At 42.0% G+C, this 27777-nt stretch overlaps 2 protein-coding genes across 2 annotated transcripts in view; both read left to right on the forward strand.

The window, feature by feature from the left end:
- dock1 (dedicator of cytokinesis 1) overlaps window positions 1-12753 on the forward strand; it is a 159415-nt gene extending 146662 nt beyond the window's left edge. Inside the window, exons 47-52 of the mRNA XM_079182099.1 lie at window positions 5518-5655; window positions 7110-7252; window positions 7627-7825; window positions 9781-9964; window positions 10481-10632; window positions 11877-12753. Coding sequence (XP_079038225.1) covers window positions 5518-5655; window positions 7110-7252; window positions 7627-7825; window positions 9781-9964; window positions 10481-10632; window positions 11877-11972 — 912 coding nt within the window. The 3' untranslated portion in view covers window positions 11973-12753. The remainder of the gene's footprint in view (window positions 1-5517; window positions 5656-7109; window positions 7253-7626; window positions 7826-9780; window positions 9965-10480; window positions 10633-11876) is intronic.
- An 11916-nt stretch (window positions 12754-24669) lies between these two features.
- On the forward strand, window positions 24670-26099 carry foxi1 (forkhead box i1; the record flags this gene model as incomplete). The annotated part of the gene is made up of 2 exons (XM_079182088.1): window positions 24670-25267; window positions 25564-26099. 2 exons carry the CDS (start codon window positions 24670-24672, stop codon window positions 26097-26099), a joined length of 1134 nt encoding a protein of 377 aa, XP_079038214.1.
- Window positions 26100-27777: the final 1678 nt, after the last annotated feature.

Consider the following 27777-nt stretch of genomic DNA (forward strand, 5'->3'; position numbering starts at 1 on the left):
GATTTGCTTTGGGCTATTCACTTGGCTTTTGAGGTGCTGAAAACATATTGGCCTTATATGTAACTTACTAAGTTATTAAAAGTGCAAAATTCAAAACAACTATTGAATGAAGTCGCTCTCTTTTTGTGTGTGTTGTAATGCGAGCTTCTCTGTGCTTTATTTACGTAGCCGGTGTAGCGTTGCGTGCATGTTAGTGCACGTGTGTCCCATGTGGAGTTGTTTACTTACGGTTCAGCAACATAAATTTGGGAGACATTCAGCACCCAAACAAAGGGCCCTGTTGACACCGAGCAGTGGAGAGCTTGAATGCTGAAGGATACTTTTGTTCTGTTCTGTATAATATGACATTTGTACCTGAAATGTTGTCCCCTTACTAAAGCACTGCTGCCACAGCAAAACTCTGAAAGGTTACAGCTGAAAATATTATGTCGTTTGAAGAACTAGTGAGTGCACTGCCAAGAGTGTCCAATGACAGTAACTGAAGTGGGCTTGCGGGGAAAAGTGTGTTAAAGAGTTCATTGGAGATGATAGCGAGGTAGAGAGTGCTGAAGCAAACATTCTGAAGTTAGGGGGGGGGTGCTCCACAGCGTGAAGAGACAGAGGGAGATCAGCATTGGCGTGTTTTTTGCGAGCTCTGCACCCTTTACCGAGCCTGCAGGAAGTGCACACGCAGCAGACAGGAACTGCACATACACACTTAATGTTGGAATACATCACGACACGTGCTGTTTTAACAGCTTACTATGAAACGCCACAGATCTGTAGCTCATTTGTGGCTCATCTTTGATTAATAAGCTCCTGCTTTCTAGTGGCATACCAAAGACTTCCTCCCTTCGGGATTTTAAAAGGCTGTCTGTACTCTAGGTTTTCTGTTTTGTTTTGCTTTTTTTTATTACTCACTCTCGACTTTTTAGCTCTGAACTAAGGGTCACTTTAATAATCGGGAAGTCGAGGTTTGACGCCTTACGGTTCACCCAGGAAATGAGCACAGACACAAGAAGTTTCTCTGTCTGCTTCCTGCAGCTAGTTGCAAGGAAAAAGGAACTTAATTGAATTTGCAATAGTTATTCTCCTCTCCGTTGTTGTAAAATAGGTCAACTTTGTGCTCTGCATCTCTGGCGGAACTCCTCCGAATCTTTTTCTGTGTTTGTGGAAACCTTTCGTCTCATAAGGCACGATGATTCACACAGGAATATATCGACTTCTTATTTGATGCCATGTGTGATGCTGCTCGCATATTTATTTTTCCTTAGAGACTGGTTTTTTTTATGATTACTATTTCCATATTAGTTGTTCGTCTAGCTTTTCCGTATACATTTTTTGAAGACATTCACATTGTGTAAACATGTGGAAATATAGGATATCGCTGACTGAAGTAGAAGGTGACAAAGCAGGTGGAGGTAAAAATAAACGTGTCGCTACTTCATTGCAAGTACATTATATTTGACACGGTTGGAGTACACGACTAGATCTTACCTTTCAAGACCTATCAGTTATTTTTATATCCATCTCGAAGCAAACGCAATGATCAACGTCTGTTTTGTTCAAAGCTGTGTGTTGGTTCCAGTGCAATGCTAGAATGTGAAAGAGCCATTTCAGCATCAATTTGAGATTTCAGCTCGACTAGAATGGTGTTAGAAATCTCACTGCAATTTTTGAAATGATCCTCCGAACACAATCCACAGTAGTAATTAGCAGGAGCTCTGTTGTACGTTCCAGTAGTTCCAGTATGAGAATGACCGGCCGCTGTGCCCAGTTAAAAATGTCCTTCACACCAAGCTAACTAAAGGTTTGAAATCATCGTGGTGTGTATCTTCCATACGCACAGAAAACACACGATGGAAGTTGTTTGGTGTGATCATCACAGAGACGTGTCTTGGAGAAAGCAGAAATACGTTTGCGGAAGCCCACGCCAAACATGCACACAAGGAACCTTTTAAGAGATGACGGAGGCAGAGTTGTTGATTTGAAATGGTATCAGCTGTCTCCTTGCCAGAACCAGCGTTCTTGTTTATCTCCCGTCTCGAATATTTCTAAATGAGACAAATGAAGGCGAGCCTGGTCCAATGAACAAACTAAACGGTTCAAAATGAGCCGGTGTGCACTGTTATTCTGCAACATCCATTGTCTTCCTCTAGTAATTAGGGAGGAAATGAGCAACTGGAAATCAGGAAATTAAGTATTGTAAAAAGCTCCCTGGCAAATACAAAGTGTGTGTTTTCATGTGATGTTTCTGGTTATAATTAGCAAACGCTCTAGACAGATGCCTGAATTAGCGCCTTAGTCTCCTCACTGCAGCATGATCCATGCTATTTAAAGTTGTTACGGGTAGCTGAGTGATCAATACATGGAATCACAGACCCAAGGAGGCAAATTGCGCCTGGGCATTATCAACATAAACATAATCTTTCAGCGACAATTCTGTTTAGTCTAGTGTGTTTTTTTTAGTTTTTGCTGGTGCCTTCACCTCCTATATAGTAGAACCTGCCTGCTTGTTAGTCTGTCTGACTCACCACTGGCCGTGTATGTGTCTTAAGACCTATGTGGTCTTCATATGTTATCATGGCCTTAATACCCAGCATCTCAGAGGAAATGTGGCTGTCCCAGCACCTAAGGGTCTGTCTGAGAAGTGTGCTCACTGTGCAATAAAGATGACTAGAGGTACAGGGGTCAGCGAGGAACACTTGGGCTCTGAGAGACACTGATATTAGGCAGCAATGCCATTTCTTTCATACTTCTTTTCAGCTGATGATACTGGCCTTTGCCTGTTCATAGATGAGGTTGAGGATTCATTTGTAATCACAAAGTGCTTTTAAAGGTGAATGTTTAGTTCAAAAGATGTGGTTTGCATGGAAATATGGGAGACTGTGTAATGAGACGTCAACCCTGCATTTATGTATTTCAGTACAGAAAAATAAAACACGTTGGGTTTTTTTTTTGGTGAAGTATAATCATTTTGCAGAGTAACCTCTTTTTAAACTGTTGCTTTGTTTTAAATGCTGCCTGGTTTGCTCCCTATTTAGAATAAACATTTCATGGGTTAACGATATCCCACTTATTTACGCCACATTTAAAGCGGCAGTAAATTATCTTTGACCACTAGGGGGCACAAAAACTCTGAAACAAGCTCACAGTTACTAGCTGTTTATTAAGTGTTTATTTATATAAAGAGTCCAGCTTTTAACAGTTGTTGTGACATGTGGCCCTCATGGCTGCTAAGATGACCAAAACCAAAGCTCTGTTCTTGCTGGTGTTTCAGCACCACACGCAGAAATGTCTGTATGGCACTCCAACGTTGTCCTTTATTCCTATCAAATGACTCTCTGTAACCTTTAGAGTGGAATATATGCAGTTTTTTTATATATGTAAATGCAGCCTCAGGTCTCCAGTGCCTAGTTATCTGATATTGACATTAGCCTTACTGGAGGTAATATCACTCACTGATATCGATGGAATCATAAACCCGCTGTCTCTATTAGAGCGCTGGAGCGGAATATATAAGCTATATCTAATTAAACTACTGAATGTATATATTTCTGTGTGTTTGCAGCCTTGAGCCTAAGTGTGTTCCACAATGAGCTTATCTCTGTGCAGCCACCAAGCAGAATTCTGTTGCCATGCCGCCACTCAGTCGCACTCAATCATCCTAAGGTCTATAAAAAGATGTGGGTATCCTGAGAGACGTGAATCTTGCCTCAGCTTTCACTCTCGCTGGTTTTTTTCTCCCCATTTCATCTCACAACACTTGGTTCTTCCCGACTCCTCGCCCTCCCCCTTTTCTCTCTCTCACTCCTAGCCCTCTTCCCCTCTTCCTCTCTTTGCTTTCACCTTTTCCTCTCCTCTCCTCTGCTCTCTCCTCCAAGAGGTCCCAGCGGTGATCATGAAGGTGTCGATAGCAGGGGAAATCCTCGCAGGGTTGTCTGTAGCCGTCTCTCGTTGATCTTTCTGTTGCCACAGCTTTGGTTGTGTGGAGCACAGCACAGAAACATTCTAGAGAGCGAACTATCCTGTTATTTATGTATGTTAGTATTTCTTTTTCAAGCCATTCTGCTCAATATGTGCTCCTCCTATCATAGGATGCTGTTTAACATCTTAATGCAGCGTTATTACATGGTTGAGAACCTGAAGCCAACATTATAGATGTGTTTCCCCTTGCATTAGTCATTTTTTCTTCTGAGCCCACCATTTGTTGAAACATGTGTAAATAAAACATGCATCGTTTTGAGATTATTACAAAAGGTTGCATCACGAAACTGAATTGGTGTTGAGTGAAGTCAGTGCTTGCTGTAGCCCGCTGCGGAGGGGCAGTTTGCCCTCCGAGAAAAGGAAGAAAGGCGAGCAGGCTGTGGGGAATCACAGGTTAGCACACACACACACACACACACACACACTTCTTCTCTTTACTGGCCCACCTGTTCCAGATACTTCACACACTTCTTTGTACTCTGAGCAGATGATTTGTTCTATTTGCTCAAGGCTTCGGTGAATTTGTTAGCAGTAAAAGCTACTGTAGTGAAGATGACGCTCAAGATGCACTCTGCAGTTAAGTGTTGCCTTGTTTTCCGAATGTGCAAATACACCACTCTGACTGCGACCGATTAATATAAACGTTTGAATTAAATCCTTTCTAATGTGTTTTTTTTTTTTGTTGTTGTTTTTACTTATTCAAAAGCATAAGCTGCTTTCCTTTTTAACCTTTAACACTATTTCTCACTTATGGCAGTGAGACAGCCGGAGAATATTTTTACAGTTTTTTTTACAGAAAAAGTGTAACATCTTTGCTGGTTGTTATTGTACACTTCTCCCCTGCCTTACCATTGCCAAAGATGGCGTTTAGTACTAAAATACCAGGTAAAAAAAAAAAAATCAAATTTAACTTGTGATTTCATCCAGAAGAGAGAGAGGGGGGGGGGGGGTCACTCAAATGCTCTCTTCCCAAGGGATGATGCTTCCTCCTCTCGCCAGATTTAGTCAGCAGAGCTTGCTGACTCTGACTGTGGAACTGGGGTTTCCTAATTACTAGTTTTCAGCAGTTTCGGTGTCTCTCTCGCTCTTGCTCTCTCCCTCTCTCTCTCTCTACCTGACATGCTTCTGTTGTGTGTTTTAGACGTTGCTATTCCCCACCTGCCTAGCACAATCATGTGAGAGGCAGCTGTGTGCCCGGAAAGGGGGCATTGTTTGTTTGCGCCAGAGGTTCGGAGGAAAACATCCATCACATGTAGTTCATGCCTTCTCCTCGCCTTGTTTAATATACCTGTGTTATGATGTGGTTGATGTCGGAGGTGGGAGGCAGCGGGGAGGGAGTGTCATGGCAACAGCCTTCCGCCTCCACCTGGATGAGGTTGTCGTGATACTTCCTCTGATGTGCTGAGTAATGCACAGCCAAGGGGGCCAAAGGTCCTGTCACTTAAATTGGATGAATTTATTCCTCCGATGAATGGAGAACCGGGCATGTGGCTAACCTCTCATCTCTCCATCTCTCTTCTTACACTACTGTTTTTCGTTTCGCCCCGGCAGATCCCGCACCTCTCCGAAGGTGTTCGCATCCACGGAGAGAAGGTCACAGAGGCGCTGAGGCCTTTCCACGACCGCTTGGAGACCTGCTTCAAGCAACTGCGGGAGAAGGTGGAGACACAGTACGGGGTAAAAACCCTGGTAAGAGCTTTTGCTTGTTTTTGGAGCTTTTTCTGTTACATGATAAGTGCTTTGTAGCTCAGTGTGGTCCTTCCTACCAGGAACTAATGGAATCTGAAGCTGTTACTTTTATTTCTTCTGGTGTGTTTGTCTAAAGGGTTTGAAGGAAGTGGATGATTTTGTTGTACTTTTCAGACATCTTCTCTTCCTCCTGTTCCTTTGTTGTTGTTTTTTCCACATCAAATGTTTTACCTTTTCAGATACAAGATAGATGCAACTGCTTTGTTCATGGTTCCAACGGATCCTTGAAATCTAGAAAGTTTTTTTAAGGGAGGGGGATAAAGGCCTTGAAACTTTTTGAAAGTGGACATGAATTGACGTCGTTTGTGAGAAGGCTCGGGCCCACGTGGTCTGTCATCACAGCACAGTTGAGAAGCGTTCACACCTTCAAGCTTCTCTCTCTGTTTAATTGTTGTCTGTGAGCTTCTGTAAAGCCTGCTCGTTCTCATTATAAAAGTTCTCAATGTTGTAACACTAATTAACCTTGATCCGTGTCTCAATCTATGCCGTGTTGGGTCTGTGGATTTGAGGGAATTGGGCCTGGAAAGTCCTTGGATTTGATGTTGAAGGTGGTGTGGAAGCCCTGTTCATCTGAAAATGTTCCATCTTTTGTATTTCACATGGTCGAAAATAATGAACACATGACACAAGTTGCAGAAAAACATCATTCCAAATCTTTGGAAAAGAGTATGTATTTAAAGGATAGCATGTGATGTGTTGTGCAAAGCATTTAAAGAAAATAATCTAACTTCATCACAGATCATCACAGTTTACTCTGACATATTCCAGGATGGTATGGGTGCTGAGATTTAATTGCAAATGAAGCTACTAATTCATTCCTGTACAGTCAGTCCTCCAAATGAACTTAGACTTGTATCTCATACTTGCTTTTACTTTTAGCTGAAGTCAGCTTGTTTGCAGTGGGATGCTGCCGGGGACTACATCCCCATCTCTCTCCTCCTTTACAGATTTAATTGTTGCTCGGCCAAGCTTTTCCCGTAATCTTGCCAGCGGTAAAGGCGCCCTCGCTCAATTTACAGTGAGCGGGCGGTGACCTCCCAAACGAGAGAAAAGCCATCACTTTCTAGGCTGTTATAATACGTTGATCCCATCAGATGAGTGATGGACCCTTTCTCCAGTCGAAAAAGACTCTTTAAAATACAGATGTGTTCATTGTTAAAGATAAAACAGAAAAAATAGTAGCGCCAGAGTTCTATTTTTCATTCCCCATGAAATGATGTGTGATTGTGTTGCTGCGTTTGGAGCTGTAGGATTAGGAATGACCTTCACCCTTCACAGTTTCCCCGTCCCTCCCCATATCTCCAGTACCGTACACAAAAACAGATGACTTCAAAGCAGTCGGGGACTTTTAAGCTAAATTCTTTTCTGTCTTTTCTTTTCCTCTGCGGTGTCAGCCGGCAGCAGATGAACGGAGGGGGCCTCGTCCTCACTCCATGGTGCGCTCCTTCACCATGCCCTCCTCCCAGAGGCCGCTGTCAGTGGCTTCAGTCACCTCCATCTCCTCTGACAACTCCCCCTCCAGGCCCGGCTCAGATGGGTAACACCGAGTTTACGGTTCTTCCGGGCATGAAATACCTCACATCCTCCTTGGCTTTTTGGTCATCCCATTCGAGCAGTTTAAGAAATTGTTTTTGGATTACCGTCTTATAATAATCCCTGTCGTCGTTATCTCGATAAGTCTCAGGCCCCGTATTTAACATCGTAGAAAGATTAATTTCATTTCAAAGCTAAGAGGATTCCTGAGGATGTGCTTATGCAGTTTTTCATTAATCAACTATGCCTTTTTGTGAAGTTCATGTGGACTGTGTACCCGACACAGACAACACGATTCCATACCAACTTTATGAATCAAACATTTATGCTGTTAACTATTTCAGTTATTCCTGTTTGGCTGTTTGATCTTTATTTCAGTTTTGCCCTGGAGCCTCTCCTGCCAAAGAAGCTGCACACCAAGTCTCAGGACAAGCTGGACCGCGATGAGTCCGAGAGGGAGCGCAAAGAGAAAAAGAAGGAGAAGAGGAACAGTAAGCACCAGGAGATCTTTGACAAAGAGATGAAGACCACCGAGATCCCTCTGCAGCACGCTGAAGCTGTCATACTGTCAGAGACGGTACTGAAAAATGTGACCTGTACAAAGAATTTCACCAATGTGTTACTTTCTCTCTCTTCCTTTTGTTTGTCCACTTTGTATTCTCCTGCTCCTCTCTTGTACTCCATCCGACGCAAGTGCAATGACAAGTTACTGTTGGTGTTCATGGTTCACAAAAAATAAGGCAGGAGTGATGTTAAATGCAGGGAAGTGAGAGAATTTGATATGTGCACAACTACAGGCACGTATTGGCACCAAGAGCACAAAGTGGTCTGGACTGGCAGCTGCTCTGCATTGCAATGCGTTTCAAGCTTTGTGCTCTCCCTTAAGCAGCATCATTATGCCCCTACTTCTTCTTTGTGTTATTATGTACTGGTTTGTGATGCCCTTTTCCCACTGTTTCTTATTGATTCCTGTATATTTGTGGTTTCTAAGCGTCAGTAAAGGTGAACCCTGAACTTTCTTTTCAACCCGTTCTCACTTCCAACTCGTCAAATACCCAACGCTTGGTCAGTGCCTCTCGGCGTCTGATATTGACACACCTAGGCACCCTTCAGCGTCTGTATGCTACGCACCAGGCGTTCAACTCACTTCAATGTAAACCTATCCGTGCTTCTGACATAGTATGTGCAATGCACGTTGGAGTGGAGGTTGGTTGGGTCAAAAAAACACAGGACGATCAATTTTATTTTTGAAACAAAAGTGTGTGCATGTAACCAGTGGACACTGTACATTTCCTGACAACATGGAAGTTTATTTTGAAAAGACTGAATGGAAACTGGCACGCCGTTCTTGACACTTCCAAAGCTGGCGCTAGAAGGGTAACTAGAGTGTCATAGTTTGAAACATAAGGGCCCCTGACCACGCGTGTGTAATTGATGAGTTGGTAGTGAGAATATGTTGTTTGTTTAGTGCCACCATCAGGCCCACGACCATCCTTGTACACAAGAATAATACAAATCTAATGGGCAGTTTACCACGATATTTGCTGAGCACAATCATGCTGCCAAAGGCTGAATCATTTCCATTTTGGACTCTCCGAGAGCTTCTCCACAACCACTGTCTTGTTGTTAGGTTTGTACACAACATAAATATGTAGTAGATCACCATAACATTTGCTCTGCATATTCATGTCCCTCTTCTCAACCGCTGTGTCCATTACAGCAGAGAGGTATAACTGTGCTCTGCCTGGCCAGTGGGAATCCTCACCGGCTAACGGCCCTAAGATAAGGCTACGAATGGGATCCAAAAGAGGCCCCTGGCAGTGGTGGAGCCGTCTACCTTGTGATAGGAGCCTCTTGCCCCAGGGGTAAAGAGTAGAGCACCTAGGGGTCTCTGGTGGTTAACAAGCAGTTGTAGCATATAGTAGTTTTAGTCAAAGTTATAATCTGGAACACACAAATCGAGAAAATTGCTTTTTCACCCTGAATGTCGGTATATGTTTTAGTGTTCAAGGGGGGGAGGGGAAGCATTGCATCCCTGTATGAAGTGTGTTGATATTTCCAGTGTCTCCCTTGTGGCTGAGTTTGAGTTCGGCCAGTTACAAAGATGTTTGTTAATGTAGCCCACAGTGTGGAGTAGCCCCGAGGACACATCTTTTCATATTCAAATTCCTGCCATCATAAAGCTGGGACGATGCGGTCTTGCATGCAAACAATGATTTGTAACCACAAATAAGATATTGCAACCCAATGAGCACATTTATCCAAATGGTTTCTCCTTTAGGAACACAAATAGTCGACTCAATATGCGTGTGGATTCACACACAACAGTCACAGAGGAGTTGTGAAAGTAATTTTCTCCCTAAAAGGATATTTTATTGATCTTCTGTTATATTTTCGCCATGGACTCGACTCATTTGCCAGATAATACATTTTGTTCTCAGTTCTGTTTTTATTGACTTGTTTTACTTTGAGCACTCTGTTGCGCCTCGTTCCCTGATAGTCCCTACGTCTTGTTTGTGTTTGATCACACAGATCAGCCCCCTGCGGCCTCAGAGACCAAGGAGCCAAGTTCTCAGCCAGATTGGTGGAGACCGACGCCTCTCCGTGTCCCCTGGACCCCCTTCTTCTTCTTCTTCCTCAAACTCCACCTCCTCGCCGGGACCCCCGCCCATCACACCCAGGAGCAAACTCTCCTTTAGCCTGCACACGGTTTCCAGTATGAGCAATCCTACTTTATTCTCACTCCCAGTCACACACACACACACACACACTAAACAAGAGGTTGTATCATCTCTGTAGGTCCTCTCTGCCTCCCTCTGACTTTATTTTACATCTTGCATCACTGTTACCACATGCTGTCGTACACAATGATTCTCAGTTTGATCTAAAACATGGCACTATGACACATGTTAGCGTGTCAGCTCTACACATTTACCTCTAAATGTGTCTCTTTGTCACAGGGCTGGCTCTTAACACTAGAATCAGAAGAATTCACATGCGATGCTTCCTCTCTTAGAACATTTTACCTGATCAGTGACGCTGTGGTGTCATTTATTACTTGACCTGTCAATTTAATCCCAGAATCTTAAAGTCACAGGATTTGTGTATAGTCTGCAGTTTGTAACAACTGGAAAAAAAGGCCCTAGTTTGAGTCCCAGCCGTACTGTTTACAAGATGCCCATGCGCTGTAGTTTGATGATGAATGTGAGCTGATGAGCGCCCTCTTGCACAGGTCTGGAGCTGAACGGGATGGGCTGTTCTGACAAAGGTGAAACCCCGCCTCCGCTGCCAGTGAAAGGCAGCAATGCTGATTACGGCAACCTGCTAGATAATCAAGACTTGACGAGTCCCTCGACGCCTCCTCCTCCCCCGCCACATCAAAGGGTAGGTGTTTTAATTAGCTCTGAGACGAGCTCCTTAATGATGCATGGCACTTATAATGAAGCAAGAGGCCGCTACACACACTTGACGTCCGGGTCAATCTCCTCCACTGTCCCCTGCCCCAGTACTTCCTGTGCTGATGTGCGTGCGTGCATGTCCGTGTGTGTGCTCATGCATATTTCACACTCTCATGTGTGCCACAGAAGAGTGTAGGCATCAGTCAGTTAGCAGCAAGGGCCCACGCAGGCCTGTCCATCCCGCTGTTATTTATACTTGTCCCCCCCCTCAGCCTGTCCGGTGCTCAGAAGTGATTGATTGGATGATTACTTTACCTCTCGCATCCATCAGAGGCTCTCCCGCTGTTAATCAGCAGCTCGTCTCTCCACGTTTCCCGATGTCTACGCCAGCCATCCTCTCGCCCCGCCACCGCCGCGTTAACTAATCTTATTTATCCACTGTCCCGGCCCGCGGACAGGTAGTAAAACGAAGCCTCTGCAGACAGTGTGGCAGCGGGCGGACAGTAGTGTAGGGAGAGCAGATGTTCAGAGGCCGAGTGACAGCCGCTCTTCATTTACAGTCCTCGATGGAAGCAGAGGTGAGGTCATTGAGGAGCATTAATCCTGGTCTGTTGTTTCTGATGTGAACTCGGGTGTCGTAGGAAGGGCATATAAGTGGACAGAAAAGCCCCAATCTGTAATTTGACTACATAAATATGAAGTATATTCATCAAAATAACTTGATAACTAATAATTTGACTTATGGATGAAAAATGACCGTTTTTCCTGTGTTTTTTTTTTGTACCTGAACATTTACCAGCATTAGAATTTAGATTTAGGTGTCTAGTGTTGCGCCAGGATCAGGTTACATGATCAGAACAAACATGGCCCGATCCAATAGATGTGGGGTGTCTAGAAGGAAAATCAGCTTCCATACAACAATATGTGGGTGCGTAAATGGAAGGCAACACATTCATGCGCTAAAAAGTCTTCTGCTCCTCATGTCATGCCGACATATGACATGTAGTCTGATAAATGAAGGCACAATAATCACCAGATCGGACTTATTGACAATCTTAAAGGACATAAATATTGTGTAAACTGATCCTGGCATTAGCCCCTGAATCAAAATACCTGCCATTCACATTGGGAGCGATGGCAGCTTTAAGTCCAAAGAGTTTTGAGTTAGTGGAAATTGTCTTTATATGAGAAAATGGTGAATTCAAGGTTACTGTTTTTGTCTATTTGCAGCACATTCCACCTCCTCTGCCCAGCAAGACTCCTCCTCCACCTCCTCCTAAGACCACCAGGAAACAGGCCTCCATCGATTCAGGAATTGTACAGTGAACAAAGGACCAAACAACACACTGACAACACATCAAAAAAACAACAGTTACCGCTCCCACCGAAAAAGCGGCTGTTTTTACCCACACATTCCTCGCTCCCTGTCCCAGCTTGACAAGATGAATACCTCACTGCAGCACGCCCCTTCTTATCGTGTTTTTCTTTTTTTTTGTTCCTTCCATTTCTTCCTATCTTGTTTTGCCTACAGTTTGGCGATTATGCAGTTCTGCAGCAGGGAGCATGTTGCATAGATGACTAGTCACTGAATTCATTGATGGCGTCTACGCCCGACACCGTGCCACTTCAAAACTTTATCGCGACATTTGTGTTCAGACAGATAAGCTTGGACCAACAGCTTTCCAATACTGACCCACTCTCAAGTCTATGGGAGCACATAGCTCATTAAATAATCTCTTTTACTCATATTCCCACTATGTACAGAGGTTTGTATATATGATTTTATTTTATTTCAGGTTTTTTGTTTTGTATGTGATTTGATCGTGCTTATTTTGCATTAACGTATCATTATATTAAGTGGCATTTATATGAAACAAAAAAAAAAGGGCTTGTAGGTTTTGAATTGACGGGGACTTTACCGAGTTGGTATATGACAACCTATCATGGATTTTATTGGTTACATTTTGGAGTGCACATACAACTAACTCCTGTCGCATTATCATTGTTCAGACCTTGTCCTAGATTGCTGTAACCTTGGTTTTCAATAATATTGACTTTTCTCAATTCACTACTGACATGACTTCCGAATAAACTTTCAATTGTATGTATTTTTAAAAGAAAAATGTCCGCCTCGTTATTTTTTGTCTACAGCGAGAGATGCTGGAAATAGATGCGAGTGTTTCTATATTTCTCAAATCCAAGACGATCTGTACACGTTTCCCTCACTTCTACACTCGGTAACAAAGCTTTCTGCCTGCTTGATTGACAGCCATCACAAAACATGCAAGCTGCATCATTATCAACACGGGCGTTTCATACCGGCACGTGTTACGCCACGGAATGACTTCTATCTAGGCTAGTGCGATCTCATCTACATAATGTGTCCGCTCACCATGCCATCGTTTCTCTATTTCAAAGCTGGAAGTGCGAATCTGGAATGTGGCCCATATTTGAAATATAGTTTAGTAGCGTCGATGAGCCAACAAGCCACAAGTGCCAGCTTTGTCCTTCATGCATTATTTTAATTCTGTTTTTATAGAAACTGCTGAAGTTCATACTTATTTCTCTATTAAATATTGTGGTTTCTTCACTCTGGAGTGTAAAAACACGTCATGTGAATAAGTTCATTATTTATTTGTTTAATTTCGTTGTTTGAAAATTATAGATCGGGTGTCATGGCATTCCCTTCGGAGACGCACAGGCTGACAAGTTGGTTCTCAGCTTTCTATGCTTGACGGGATTAATGTATTTTGACTCCAAATTAATGATTGGAGTTTGAACCATTAACTCGGTGTATAATTATCTGTTGTGCAGCAGCTTTAAATTGAATTACACTTTAATTAGTTTAGTAATATGTGGATCACTTCGGGTGTGGGTGGAATAACTTGACTAATATAAAATTCAGTGACTGATCATTTTGGCAGGGACGTTTTATTACATGGTCTTTATTCATAACGCCTTTCTCTACTGTATGTTTAAGTGAGGTGTTTTAGATACTTTAAACTATCCACACAGTCAATTTTAATAATTGTAAGGAAATCCTTTGGTTCTCACCCTGTGATGATAATCTCCCTTCCCATATTCAGAAAACTAAATGGACATATATGGTGAAGGTTGGGGAGAAATTGATGCAGTATATTATCGCAATATTTTCCGTGGAAAAACACCAAGTATTGATCTCTATTATCTAAACTATTAATTTAGCTTTTTTGGTCATGGGTGAAGTCAGGACTTTGTAGACTGTAATACAAACGGTCTGGTTTGCAACATTAATGAGAAGCTTCTGAGACAGTGTTGGTGAGTCTGTCTGCTTGACTGAAAAAAATCATTATGCTGCAATGGAAATGTGGGCGAGATGAACCGAGTGACAACTTGAAATAGATGTTGACAGACTGCCAAATATTTAAAATAGCAACTAAGTATTGTGATAATATTGTATGGCGGGGCCTCTGGTGATTCCCATCCCTTTATACTTTTCCAGCTGTTATTCATGCTCCAGTGGCTAAAAACTGTTTTAAATTAAATTATTCTGCTGAACCTTACACTTCTGATTCCTCATTTGCACATTTTGTTAATGTATTTATCAGCCTTGATTTGTGCATTGTGAAACCAGTTTGTGGGACACTTTTGAAGTGTGTTTGAAGGTGGTTCATATTCCTCTATTCTCGTATTCTGCTGACACTTTGTGAGTGGGTGTCCGCCTGAGGAGAAATGCTGAAACTGTAGCATCTGTTGTTTGAAGGTGTTTGTGTTTTTTTAACCTTCGAAAAAGTTGGGGTTTATAAAACTCTCTTTTCCTAATTAGGAACACTGAATGACATCTTTTCCCTCGGAGTTTTATTTGGGAGAAGCAGTCATAAGAGACTACTTGTAATACTGTAGCTCATGGGTGATATCTTGTCAGATTATAAAATGTCTCATTGCTATGCTGGTAATCAAGACATAGGTTTCTTAATTGTTCATCAATAAAACAAATAATTTATCTGATGTGAATAATTATCCACAGAACCAGTCATCTAAATCTAGAATGAATAAGGAAGGTGGTAAAGCTTATGATACCATTATGATACTCGGTCATATAACCAGTACCAATCACCCGAGCTCCATCTAATCCTGATGAGGACGCATCATTGTTGTGGAGATGCTACTACTGATGAATGCAAGGTGCAGTATGTGCTCTATAGGGCCTCCATTTGACCATGTGTCATCTGTCTAGATGATAAATTGCTCTGCAAACACAGAAAGAAATTGAGTAAGTAATATTCAATAAAAATGCAAGTTTTACTCTCATACCGATGTTATTTTCTCTCACGGTTTCCCTCATTCGTTTTTGACTACCTGACTCTCTCTCAGGACCATTACCCTTGCTTCTGTGCATTACCATATACTCTGGTTACAATAACAAAAACATGATGATGTTCATTAAAGCCTTTTCCTCGGTGCTAATGTGCTTTCGACCCACCACATGGTAACTTGAACATCAAACTGTTAGGATTTACCGTTTCAATTGATTCCATGTAAAAAGCTAAGGGAGTGTAAAAGGTGCCACGTGAGAAGAATGAATGACCATTAATGACCACTAACTTAACAACCACTCCTAATTGCCGATCAATGGCTACAAGCCAAAGCATAGAATGTTGGCCACTCCACTGCTAAACAACATGAAGACCACTAACAGGCAGCCCTTTTATACGGCTCAGACACTGATGATTAAAGCAAACATTTTCTGCATACAGTGCCTATAAAATGCATTTACCTTCTCCTTTGACTTTTTGGGACTTTGGACGCATTGAATGTAAGTAGGATTTTTTTAGCGCTGGTTAAATGACAAAGTAGTCCGAAATTTTAAGAATTCTTGACAAAGTGATCTCAAATTAAACACAGGATAAACCCCACACTAATGAATATTTAAAAAAACACCGTAGTTAGCAATAAATTTGCCAATGGCTCTGTTTTATTGAAGTGGCCCAGTAGTAAGTCATGACAGTGTAACAGTGAGCCAGCATGCGAAACACCAGGACCCTGAAACTGAAGCCGCTAAACTGAATCCAGCCATCATTAACTGTATTATTTCCACTGGTTCTATTGTGACATGTCGAATGTCTTCTGTTAAAAAGGCCCAATGGGCTCTTTTCACAGCAGCCATTTTCCCTAGCTGCTCAGTCAACGTCCTGGCAAAAACTACACCATGACTACAAAGTAAAAAAAAATCTGGAACAAGATTACTGAAATGCAACAAAGCCCAGTGAGGTCAGTCATAATGAATGTCACAGCTGTGTTGTGATCTGCATTGAGCAGGCCTGTGGATACTCTGGTGGAGCTCACAGGGTTCTATGCCGGAGGTTTGAAACACTGCATACAGAAACTGTTGCTACGATGGTTTTACCAAAAGAGCAGTTTTATGAAACAGTGGCAAAGAGGGGAAAAAAAGACATGGCCCATGGGGGATGCCTGGTAGTGGCAGGATCTTGCAGTGGGGATATTTGTGAAGTTACAGGGAACTTAAATGTGCAGAAAATCCTGGGGGAAACCTGCTGCAACCTGCAAGATAAGTGTGATTTGAAAGATTTATTGTCCTGTAATAAAATGGCCGCAAACTCAAAGACAAAGCTACGACTACAGGGCAACAGTTCTAATGTCCTGAAGTAACAAAGTCAAAGCCCAGACCTCAGTCCAATATATTTTTGACAATGATAAACCTTATAGAAAACCTAACTGTAACTTAACAGTTTGACCAGTTTTGCAAAGAAAATGGAGGAAAGGTGCTGTCTCCAGGTGTACAAAGCTAATACGGATCTATCTGCATAAACTAAAGGATGCAATTGCTGCCAAAAGCCGTACCTCTACTAAACATTGATTTGAGGCGGGTGAATCCGTATGCAATCAATGCCTTAGTATTTATGTTTGAACATAATTCACATCAATTTTACAGATTTGTTTTCACTCGGGCATTAAAAAGTTTTAGGATAATGAGTGTCAAAACGGAAACATCCATAGAGATGTAAAGTTGTAAAACATTAAAACTTTCAAAAGTCCAAAGGGGTGTCCAATCATTTTTTTATAGTCACTATTAACTTCTTATTGTATCTCAATGATAAGCACATGAGGTGAGGAGGGAATAAAAAGTTTCTCCAGTGGCGTAATTCACTTATCACGAATACCCAGTGCACACTCAATATGTTGCCTTGCAATTGAAAAGGGATAAAGGGTGAAGCATTTCAGCAGTGGTAATATTCCATAGTTAACTGGCAGCTATTTCAATGGGCTCTTAGTGATTTGTACTCAGGCATTATGCTTCACCCTCTCTCTCCTCAAAGCATAGGGAAATGCATTGCTTAATTGAGAGGATTTCCAGAGGCTTTGTGGGGGGTGAGCTGTGAGAAAGCTCCTTCTCTCTAGGAGAAATGTGTATTTACAGCGCTTTCTATCCCCATCTCATTTGTCATTTCAGCCTGGAATAATGTGTATGTTTTCCTTCCTTCTTGACACACTTTAATTTGCTGGGAGCCTGCAAATGTGCACGCTTCTCTGTGAATGTCTCTTTCGCATAATGAAGGCGGACAATATTAACATAAATCGACAGTCTTGCATATATCCAATCACGGCTGTCTAGGGGATTTTCATTGGCTATTTTCCATAATCAGACTCCCTACTACTAGTAATGGACATGGTTAGTGGTTGCTATAGTACTTTTAATTGGACATACATTAATAGAATATTATATTTTAGGAGTTAGCAGTTCTGCTACACGTTGTTTTCCGGGCTGTGTTATTGGCTGTTGCTCCAATGCCAACAGAAAAGTATATTTATTTAGTATGAATTTATATTCAAAAACTTTGGCATTGTTGTCTAAAGTCATGCTAGCAGATCTGAAACTCCGCTGGGCACAACTGTGCTTTCAGCTAAATGCTAATGTCAGCACGCTACCATGCTCACAATGGAAATGCTAACATGCTGGTATAATGTTTGCCATGTCCACATCTTAGTTTAGTGTGTTAGCATGCTAAAATGTCTCATTTAGCAGTCAACACAAAGTATAGATGAGGCTGAAGCAAATATTGAAAGTTTTTAGTCACAGGTCTGCACAATAGACTGCATATAGAGCGGTGCAGGAAGCCTAAAACCCAGAAATGAGTTAGCATGTTAGCACCTCCGGTTCACTCATCTCAAAGTCAATGGGTTAATGGTCTGGGTTTTTTTGTTAGATGCCTGAAATAAGGTCTGTGGTTAAAACAAACTTAAGAGACTTTAATGCTTTGTTCTAAGATATATGTCTTCTCGTGAATTCTTTTGTTTTTACGTGTCTTGAAAAAGGCGGTTGCTAACAAGTGGCTAAATGAGAATACAAAACATCATCACTTTGTCTAACAGTCCTCTATTACCTAGTTGTGTGTTGTTTTTTTATGGTTGCACATACTATGTAAATATGTATTAAAAAAATAATTATCTGAAACTCGAGATATGAGCAACTTGTGATCACTATCGTTAAACTTATTTATATTATTGGCATGGTGTCTATTTCAGGTCTTTTGAATTTTAGATATCTGTTTATTGGTATTTTTTGTACCTTTTATTGATGATTTATATGTGCACTCTATATTTCTACTCCTTCCTACTTTGCACTGATCCCGCCGCACAACACGCTCCCTCGGGATCCATGCAGTTCTATCTCATTATCATATGCCATCCCCCTCTTTCTCCTTGAATTTACCGATACTATTTACTGTCTAATAAAGAAGAACATGCCATCAAATTAATCTTAAAAGCAACGTGTTAGTTGTCATTCTAAATGTCACCCTGGATGGAAATGAAAAAGATTTGCATTAAATCTAGAGCTGCCTGTTATAGCTCCTTGTAAACAAACATGTAGCTCCACCATCAGTCAATAGACGTCAATGTGACAGTGTAGTGTTGTGGGTATAGCTGTCACGGATAATGCCTTGCAGGAACCATAAGGACCCTTTCTGTCTCGCTAGAGTTGTCAGTTCAGTCAACTGACTGAGTGGATTGTGTTCAATGACAGTGCAAACATCGCTTGGGTGTCGACAAATAGTCTTGTGTTGTTATTGTGTGAACATCTGCGTTGCGCTCCAGAAATATGGAATTCACATGGTCATTGAGTCAATGTTTACTGAAGATTACATTCTTTATAACAAACATAATAACAGATGAATCATCGAGGACATCATATCGTGGAATTATGTATATCGTGGTCCTCGTGTTAAAGCAAGGCAGGGTTAGTGATCTGATGGTACAGTTTACGTTGCTCTAAATTCGTGCTCCAGCAATTTGCCGTTTGACAAGTTATATTGAAGTTAGCAGTTTTTGCTTCATTAAATGATAGCAAATATATTCTCTTTGAATTTTAGACTGTTTGTTAGGCAAAGAAAAAGACATTTGATCCAGACCGGATCATCGTGCTTTGCTCCGTGATGCAAAGATTTGTTGTTGGACCCCAGTGGAGACAGTGCTCTCTAAAACTGAAATGATTGATTTGATGATTGGGCCCCTGGATAGTTGGTGGTCCAGCCTTGCATTTGCTCTCAGAAATTTCCCTTTTCTGGTGAAATTAAACATTCAAAGCAGCCCTACTCTAAATGATCTGCAGTAACTACTGATAGAAACCGACTTTAGCTACTTTTAGTGGCGTTTCAAATGTCTTCATGTGTGAGATCTTGCAGATAGCAAACTGTCCTCTGAGCACGATTCTAATCCCTTGAAAGAGCTTAAAGTGAACACCTGCACTGGTAGCAGTAAGCCAAGCCTGTGATTGAACACTTTAATGCTGTTTTTCTGTACTGCCTCCAACTTTACCTACTCCAGACAGACACTCCATCACTCTCTTATCAGGAGCAACTGTCACAAGCAGCTCTTACAAGCACAGAGAGACCAGTCCACGCTGGACTATAAAGCTCAGGAGCACTGTTGGCAGTTTCAATCTGAGCTTGTTACTTTGTGCTGCATTCAGCACTAAATACAAAATGTACATTCTGTACACAGGCTTATTATCTTGGGTTGAAGGAGAGAGAGCCAAGTGGCGGTGATCTATATTAGCTGAGGCTATTATGAAGCACTGGGTTTTCCCAGGCAGTCGGTTCGACGTGTTGCTAGGAGACATACCTAGAGATCGGGGGTGGAGAGCCGGTTTGATGAGGAGGCATAGTTCCCAGCTAGTGTCGGCTTCACGCGGAAATACCTTGGAAGAGCCACAGGCAGGCTGTCCCAATAGCAGAATATGGATTTGAGCCGGTTAAGTCAATCTTTTTAATTTGGTCTTTTAGATCTCATGTCTATACTTTAAAGCTGATTCAGAAGTATTTTAAGTGGCAGATGGCTGTTTTTCATAGATTGGTGATGGTCATGTGTAAGACTGTACTAAGAGCAAGGGACTATCTTCATTACAGTTTGGACAGTTAAATGGTAAAATGTGAATTATGATTATACACATATTTGTTTACATCTGGTATTATAATTCACTGGCATATTGCCAACCTCTTCAGAGCAGAATATATGATCATACATGATTCTAACGCAGCCAGGGAAACACAATTAGTATCAGGGAACTTGTAAAAAAATAAAATCCTGTGAAACTTCCAGACAGCGGAACATATTTCATCACTTTCACTTTAAGCTCCACACTCTGTATTTCATAAATTCTGTGTGATTAAAATCAATACACTGATCAGATTCTGGATTTTGATATATGTTGCCTCCCAGGATGCAGTGCACCGGGGCTGATAGATGGGCGTTGTAAAGTTTTTGGTTTATTGAGGGACCCTGAAGTAATCATGTTTGAAGCAATGCTGCCCTCATCTGGATGATACTGCCAGTGCATCCTGCCTAGATGAGTTATTACCAACATGACATAAAACATATCATTTTATGGTCAAATTAATAATCTTGACGCCCAACAGCACCCTACTACATAAAATCATGCCCACGGTATCTTTGCACTGGTGAATTGAAGCAGCAGTAATTTAATGGCTGGAGGAATTTAGATTTGAAATATCTATGCTCACAAAATCTAATTTCATGCCTCTTTCTGTGTCAGTATTTGCAAGACCACGCTAGGAGACAGTGGGTTCGGTATATTTAATCTCTCTGCAACTGATGGCGAGAACAGCAGAGTGTGACTTTTGGCTCGAACAGACCAGTAACATCTGATCTCCAAGGATGTAATCAGGAGTAGAGGTATAAATCTGCCCAGCGGAGGAGAGCATTAAGCTAATGCAACCAGCAGCAGGTTGGGCTGGTTGTATTTCTCGCTCAGTCAGCGTGCTGTCTGCAGGGCTGCCTCCTTAGCTTGCTGGAGACGGTCAGGGCCAAACAGTAATTGGTCAGAGGGGACAACACAGGGAGGAACGTCTAATTACTAAAAACATATTCCCTCCCTTGGGCCTGGCAGGTAGACGGATACCTTGAGATATTTATGCGCTACCGATAATACAAAATTGAGTTGAGGCTGTTGACCCAAATGCCTTCGAGGCAAACTCCCTTTCCACTCAAGAGATATGTTGTGCTTTTTGTTATTTCACTTGGATGTTTCATAGTGCAGACCGACGGTTGTGCCTTCATCTGCTGAGGAGGAAAATGTCTCTGTGCTAATGTACGAGATGATTTTGTGACATCACAACTAGTTTAGAAGCCAATTGTGGTTCAATATGTGCAATTGACTTTTCAGGGACATGTTGTATTCCTAGGATTTCTCCATAAGGAAGAAAGAGTAGATGTCATTATTTGAATGTTTAACTGTTGTTGTTTTTGTCTGAAAAAATCTGGAGATGATCTTCAACTTAATCGGTGCTTGCATTATTGTTAATGTGTCACTTGTTTAGAAGTATATTTCTGGCCGCAACAGCTACGTATGGGTTTAAAATACTAATTTGGAACATTGCATAAGAAGCGCAATGATTGTTCTTAAAGAAATAACTGTTATTCGCCCCTTTAGACTCTTGAAGTGGGTTGAGGAAAAGTGCAACGCTCAGCTAGAGATCCTATTATAAATGTGTCTTGCAGTGAATATGTCTTTGCTATCTTAAAGAATAATGACCCTTGAGTGTAGAAGTGAAGGATGCTCTGAGGCCAGACAGTTTCTCCGCCTGCCAAGTTCCCCACCACAACACTCCCAAGTGTCTTTAATCTCCAGCGCAGTGGGAGCTGCTGAGGAGTGAACTCCTATTCAGCAGTATTCAGCAGGACCAGTTTTCATTGTCACGTGTCACTCTGCATCCAGGCTGTAGCATTAATTAGCACTCAAACTGTGTCTGTTTTGCTTTGTTCCTCCACTGGGGGGAGACTCTGAGAAGGACCTGGCTACATAAAGGGATCATTTTGTTTACACAGTCAGAATTAATGACTTTATCTGGGCCCTCTCGTGATTTCATTGGCCTTAAGTGCATCTAATAGTCTGGTAATTACTCCAAAGCAATAAGCAGTTAGCAGATGTCAAACTCATATGGCCACATGGTTACGGCCAAGGTTGTACACAGAAAACCTTATTAGCCCTGAGGGTCTTTGTTAATTCCAGCGAGTGTTTTGCTATTATCCCAGCAGTAAAATGTGCTGATACATACTAAATGGAGAAGTAGCAGACATGTCGGGTGATTCGCCCATCACCTGCAGCAGTGGCTTTCTCTAGTCCCAGCCTGAAGGGGCCTGTGGTGCTCAGCGCTGCCTCTCTGACCCCAACCGTGATTGACTTGATCTCCCAGAGAAAAGCTCCCATGACCTCAGAAAGCTTGAGGAAACAGGGGATGAAGACAGACATGGCAGGGTAACAATAGACCCCCACCCCCCCACCTCCCCCACATACACACAGTCAGCATGTTTGAATTATTACTTTACGATGACACGGGGGCTTGAGGTTGCCATGTTGAGCCACATTTGACGTCTCTAAACTTAATCTGAGAGGAAAGATTGGAGAGAAGAGCTGTGATTGATGGCTGCTATACTCAACCCCCATAACCATATTAAAAACTATTTAAAAATACGTTTTTAAAACTTAAATTAAATTACTTTTGGCTGACGGTAATAGATAATATATTATATTTAAAAAGTTCCTTTATGCACGTTCAAGTGTCAAGCTGAGAAGGCTCAGGTGTCCAGTCAGCAGTAATTAGCTGTACCGGGTGTGACACCTAACAGGTTGTGTTGTTTTCATATGGGGGTTAAATGCCACATCTCCCCCATGGAGTCCACTGCCTGCCTCTGCTGTACAGCCTGTGGTCAGGACAACACCTTGGAGCCAAACAATTACATCAAGGTCATGGAGAGGAGGAATGTTGTGCCGATTAGTGCAAGAGTCCGGCAGCAACCTGCAGAGCCAACAACTCTTCACAGGGATGACCACCGAGACGACCGGTCATTTTAGATTCCAAATGGACTCCTTGAGTTCACTTGTGAGTGTAAACTTCGGTTGTGTGAGGGTCCTAACCACCACAGAGCGATGGCCTGTTAGTGGAGACTATTCCATGGCCTTTATAACAGCAGCATATTTCGAAATACTTTATCCCATACAGTTGTTCACAGTCATGCTGTAATAAGTCTTACGAGTAATAATAACAATCTCGTGGGAGACAACGATTAGAAATCAAACGTTTATAAGGAGACTGAAGTATCGGCGCTATTATCGTCTGTTCTACTTTCCTCTCATTCGAAACTCGGACCATTTGCCTGCCAGAGGTCGGCACTACCATCAGAGTTGCTGTTGTTCCTCTGACTGCAATGCGTAAAATTAGAATAGTATAAGTCGTTGGGAGCAGATCGTGCTCCCTGAACGCCATATGCTCGCTGTTTATCAAACACAGGCCTGGTGTTTATTTGATTTTAATTCTAAAGTTGAAGTAGGCTAACACGTTTAAGGGATGCAGTAGCTAATTATATTTTTCATATCATTTTTTTTTACGTTACACAGTTGTTACAAGTTTCTCGTTTTACTTCCAATTTTAATGATCCAGACAATTAAAATCCCCATATGTCTAGCCTTTATTAGCAGCTAAAAATATATAAAAATAAAGTGCGAATTAATTGTCGTATGCTGTCAAATTCGTATCGACGAGGCACATATAATCTGTTGTATTTGGGAGCCTTCTGAGGTGTTCCACGAGTCACTTGTTGACACTAAACTTTCGGCGCTTGTGAAGTGTTTATTGCAAACGAATTCCTTTCATGAGAAGGTGGCTTTCTACAAACACACGCGGGTCTTCGCTGCTTAGGTTTGACACTGTCCTGCTGAAAAGTCAACAAGTTCAGACATGGTGACAATCAGTGCGCAGCAACTTGTGGATCATATTTGATTCTATATGTAGGCTACCAAGCTGTTACAACCCTTATTGATTATTGATCCGTAGAGCTGGTAAAATGTATTTTAGACATACATTTCTATTAGATTGATGGTGATCTGTATGTGAGAGATATACTTGAAGTTTAAAGAAAATCTGATGCATAGGAGCTCCGCTACTTGAGTTCCAAACGGACCTTGTTTTACTCATTATATCCTAACAACTAAGCAACTAACTAAGCAACTAATATCAACTAATATCCTAACAACACGCAAAATAATCATCCAACATATATATATATATTATACATATTGGACCCATAGGAGTTATGGATAAATATTTACTCAGTCGACTTTTTATCATATTTATTAAATCATATAGTGACATCGCTCCACTTTGTACTTTGGTTTTGTTTAAAAGCTATTTTATTTAAAACCAATTCTAAATATATACTTGTGCGTATTTACGCACGGACAAAAGTTCTAAGTCACTAACTCGCCTTAATGAGAAAAGTAAAATAACACAAAGTTTAGCATGAGAGTTAAAGGGAGTATCGGTGCTCATTGATAGGGAGATCTGGGTCAATAGCTACAGATAGAAAAGAGGGGTGTGACCATCCCAAAAGTTTTCAATGGGCTACCTGTAGCGCCGCGCATAAATACTCCTCCCTCTGAGGATGAGTTCAGTCCTGAGGGAGAGACAGAGACGAAATTAGGTTTTGAGAATACTGGTTAGGGCGGATTATGAACGCTTTTGGACACCAACCATCTAACCAGCAGAACAGCCCTATTCAGCACCACAGCGCGCAGGAGCTCCTGGACATGGCCGTGTACTGCGATAACTACGGAGTGTACCAACAGAACCTCCACCACCATCACCCGCAGAGGCCGCCGACGCACCCCACCAGCTACGGCCTCGGAGAGTACACCTCCCCGTCCGCGAACCCGTACCTATGGCTGAACGGACCCGGCATCAACTCCTCTCCGTACCTCCCCGGGAACAGCGGCACGTCCTACATTCAGTCGGGATACGGCTCGAACCAGAGGCAGTTCTTACCGCCTCCCACCGGGTTTGGTGGGGCAGATCTGGGGTGGCTGTCCATATCCAGCCAGCAGGAACTCTTCAAGATGGTCAGACCACCTTATTCCTACTCAGCGCTGATAGCGATGGCCATACAGAACGCCCAAGACAAAAAGTTGACTCTCAGCCAGATCTATCAGTATGTGGCTGAAAACTTTCCGTTCTACAAGAAGAGCAAAGCTGGATGGCAGAATTCAATCCGCCACAACCTGTCACTGAACGACTGTTTCAAAAAAATGGCACGGGACGAGGATGACCCCGGTGAGTCACGTTGAAGTATTTCTGTGTGAGATATGATTAGTAAACATGCTTCAAGACTTGCCTTGAATAGACTGGCATGTTGATTTCTTTAGTGTGATAAAACTCTTAAAATTGCTTTTATTTTTTTTAATTTTTTTTAAATCTATTGAAACTAATAAAGAAATTCCAGATCACTGACAGATAAATTAGATTTTAAAGATGAAAACCCAGATTAACAATGTATTTGTGTTCAGGTAAATGTGAACTAAAAGTGTTGTCAGCCATATTTAACCCTCATTTGTTTTACTCTCATCCAGGTAAGGGAAACTACTGGACGCTGGACCCCAACTGCGAGAAGATGTTCGACAACGGGAACTTCAGGAGGAAGAGAAAAAGGAGAGCTGACATAAACGGGGCAGACACCGCCGCTCTCCCCGTCAAGTCAGAAGACGGCCCGCACAAGCTCTCCGACACCGCCAGCCTCCTGAGCTCCTCCCCGCCCAGCCTGCACGGATCCCCGGCCTCCACGGAGCCCAAGTCGTCCCCGTCTCCGTCCGCGGAGCACAGCCCGTGTTACAGCAATTTCGTGTCCAGCGTGAACTCGCTGCTGGCCGGCAGCAGCAGCAGCACCGAGGGCTCCCGGGGCGCGGAGCGGGACTACGGCTCCGGGCACCTCGGGGGACTGTCTCAGCCCAGAGAGGGCATGTCCGGACTGGGCTCCTACTCGCCCACTTTAATCTCTCCTCTGAACTCTGACAACAACAGAATGAACTATTACACATCAGTACAGAGCCTCTCCAACCATTTTAGTGTTAACAACCTCATATACAGCCGGGAAGGAACAGAAGTGTAGACTGTCTCTGTCAGTGCTGTGCTTACCGAGAAGTCATGTATCACTCAATGTTAGCCTTTACAGTTCTTTAGTAACCTACTGTTATTAATTATTACTCATTGTGTGGTCTAGTAGGACTCTTTGTAAAACTAGCACTGGAAATGAACTGGTATTTTTTTTCACAACAACCCTTCCTAACTGGGACAATATATTTCAGTGTAAATGGAATAACAAACTGCCACTTCTCTATTATGGTTTGTCCATACAAGTGCAAGAAACATGTTTTATTTGTAAAAAAAAATTCACTAATGAGCCCACGGAAATCTATCCTTGAACTGATGGACGCCTATCTTTTTTTTTAAATACCTGTCTTAAAGAAGATGAAGACACCTATGTACAGAAATTATTTTCATAAGATGTGACATGTATTTGAGACTGAATTTTGTTCTGTGTTTTATTTTAAAACACTTGTCGATGTTTGAATAAAAGTCATTTATTTTAACTCTCGACTTATGTGTCATTTTCCTACTTATCTGAGTGTTAGATGAAGAAATAAAATCTGTGTGACATGCACTGATTTCTACTTTAAGTAGTCAAAGACATTTTATTACGTGTGTCTGGAAGTATTTTTTCCTGTTAAAAACCCATTTCTTGTTCCTATACTGAGTCGATTGTGGAGTCATTTTATCATCACTGAATGATAACTGTAACTAACCCATCTTATGGGCAATTATTTATATATTAATATATTTTCAATATTTTGGAGACAATGCTGTGCTTTCTGTCTCTCATACAGCCTTAGTCAGGCCCAAAGAAAGGCAAATACTCTGATTAAGTTCTCAATATTTTTCAAGAAAGTGCAAAAAAGTTTCATAAATGCTTTAGAGCTTGTCAGGAAATCTGAAGTCAAGTGGCTGTAAGCAGTAAAGTGTGTAAGACAGAGACATTTTCCGCTTGTCACTTCTATTAGCCCCTTTTCATCAAGCAATCAGACCTTTAACTTACTTCCACAAGGTTCAAAAGTTCAGCTTTTTGTCTGGGGCTGGATTTGATCACTGTGCCTGTTTGATGTTAACCTGTTTGCTGAATATTCCACCTGTCGCCATCTATTCACAAAGTCTTGTCACGCAAAACGCTGGCTGTTCCGTGTGTGTGTCTGTGTGAAACCCCGTTAATGGGATTTGTGGGTTCTTTTTTTCATGTTTTGTTGTACTTCTGGAAGAGCAGCCGCTGAACAATTGTCGAGAGAGTTCAATAATGCTCTTTTGTTGTGCTTGTGACCCGGGGGACACAACAGAAAGCCTGCTATTGGGGAGAAAATATGAAGCAGTCCATGCAGAGGAAATGTTCAAGTGATTTAACACCCCGCTCCCGTCTTATTTTCAGACAATATGGATACGCACGGAATCAAAGTCTGTAAATAAAAGGAAACACCTCTTAATTGGTTGATAATTGAATTCACTCAGGCGCTCTGTGGTCTGGAATAAAAGAAAAATTAATTGACAAGACTTTCGTGCCCCTTGTTGGAACACAATGGAAGCTGGCAATTGAAGAGATCCCCTCCTGGGCTCAAATGAAAATATTGCCATCTGAAGATCTGGGAACAAATTATCTCCCTCAGGCCACATTTTGCTCTATTATCTGTGGAGCAGGGCCACGGATCAGACAAAGAGGATTTTTGTCATACAGCAGCGGGTTC

This window comes from Pholis gunnellus (assembly GCF_910591455.1).
Source record: "Pholis gunnellus genome assembly, chromosome: 21".
NCBI lineage: Eukaryota > Metazoa > Chordata > Actinopteri > Perciformes > Pholidae > Pholis > Pholis gunnellus.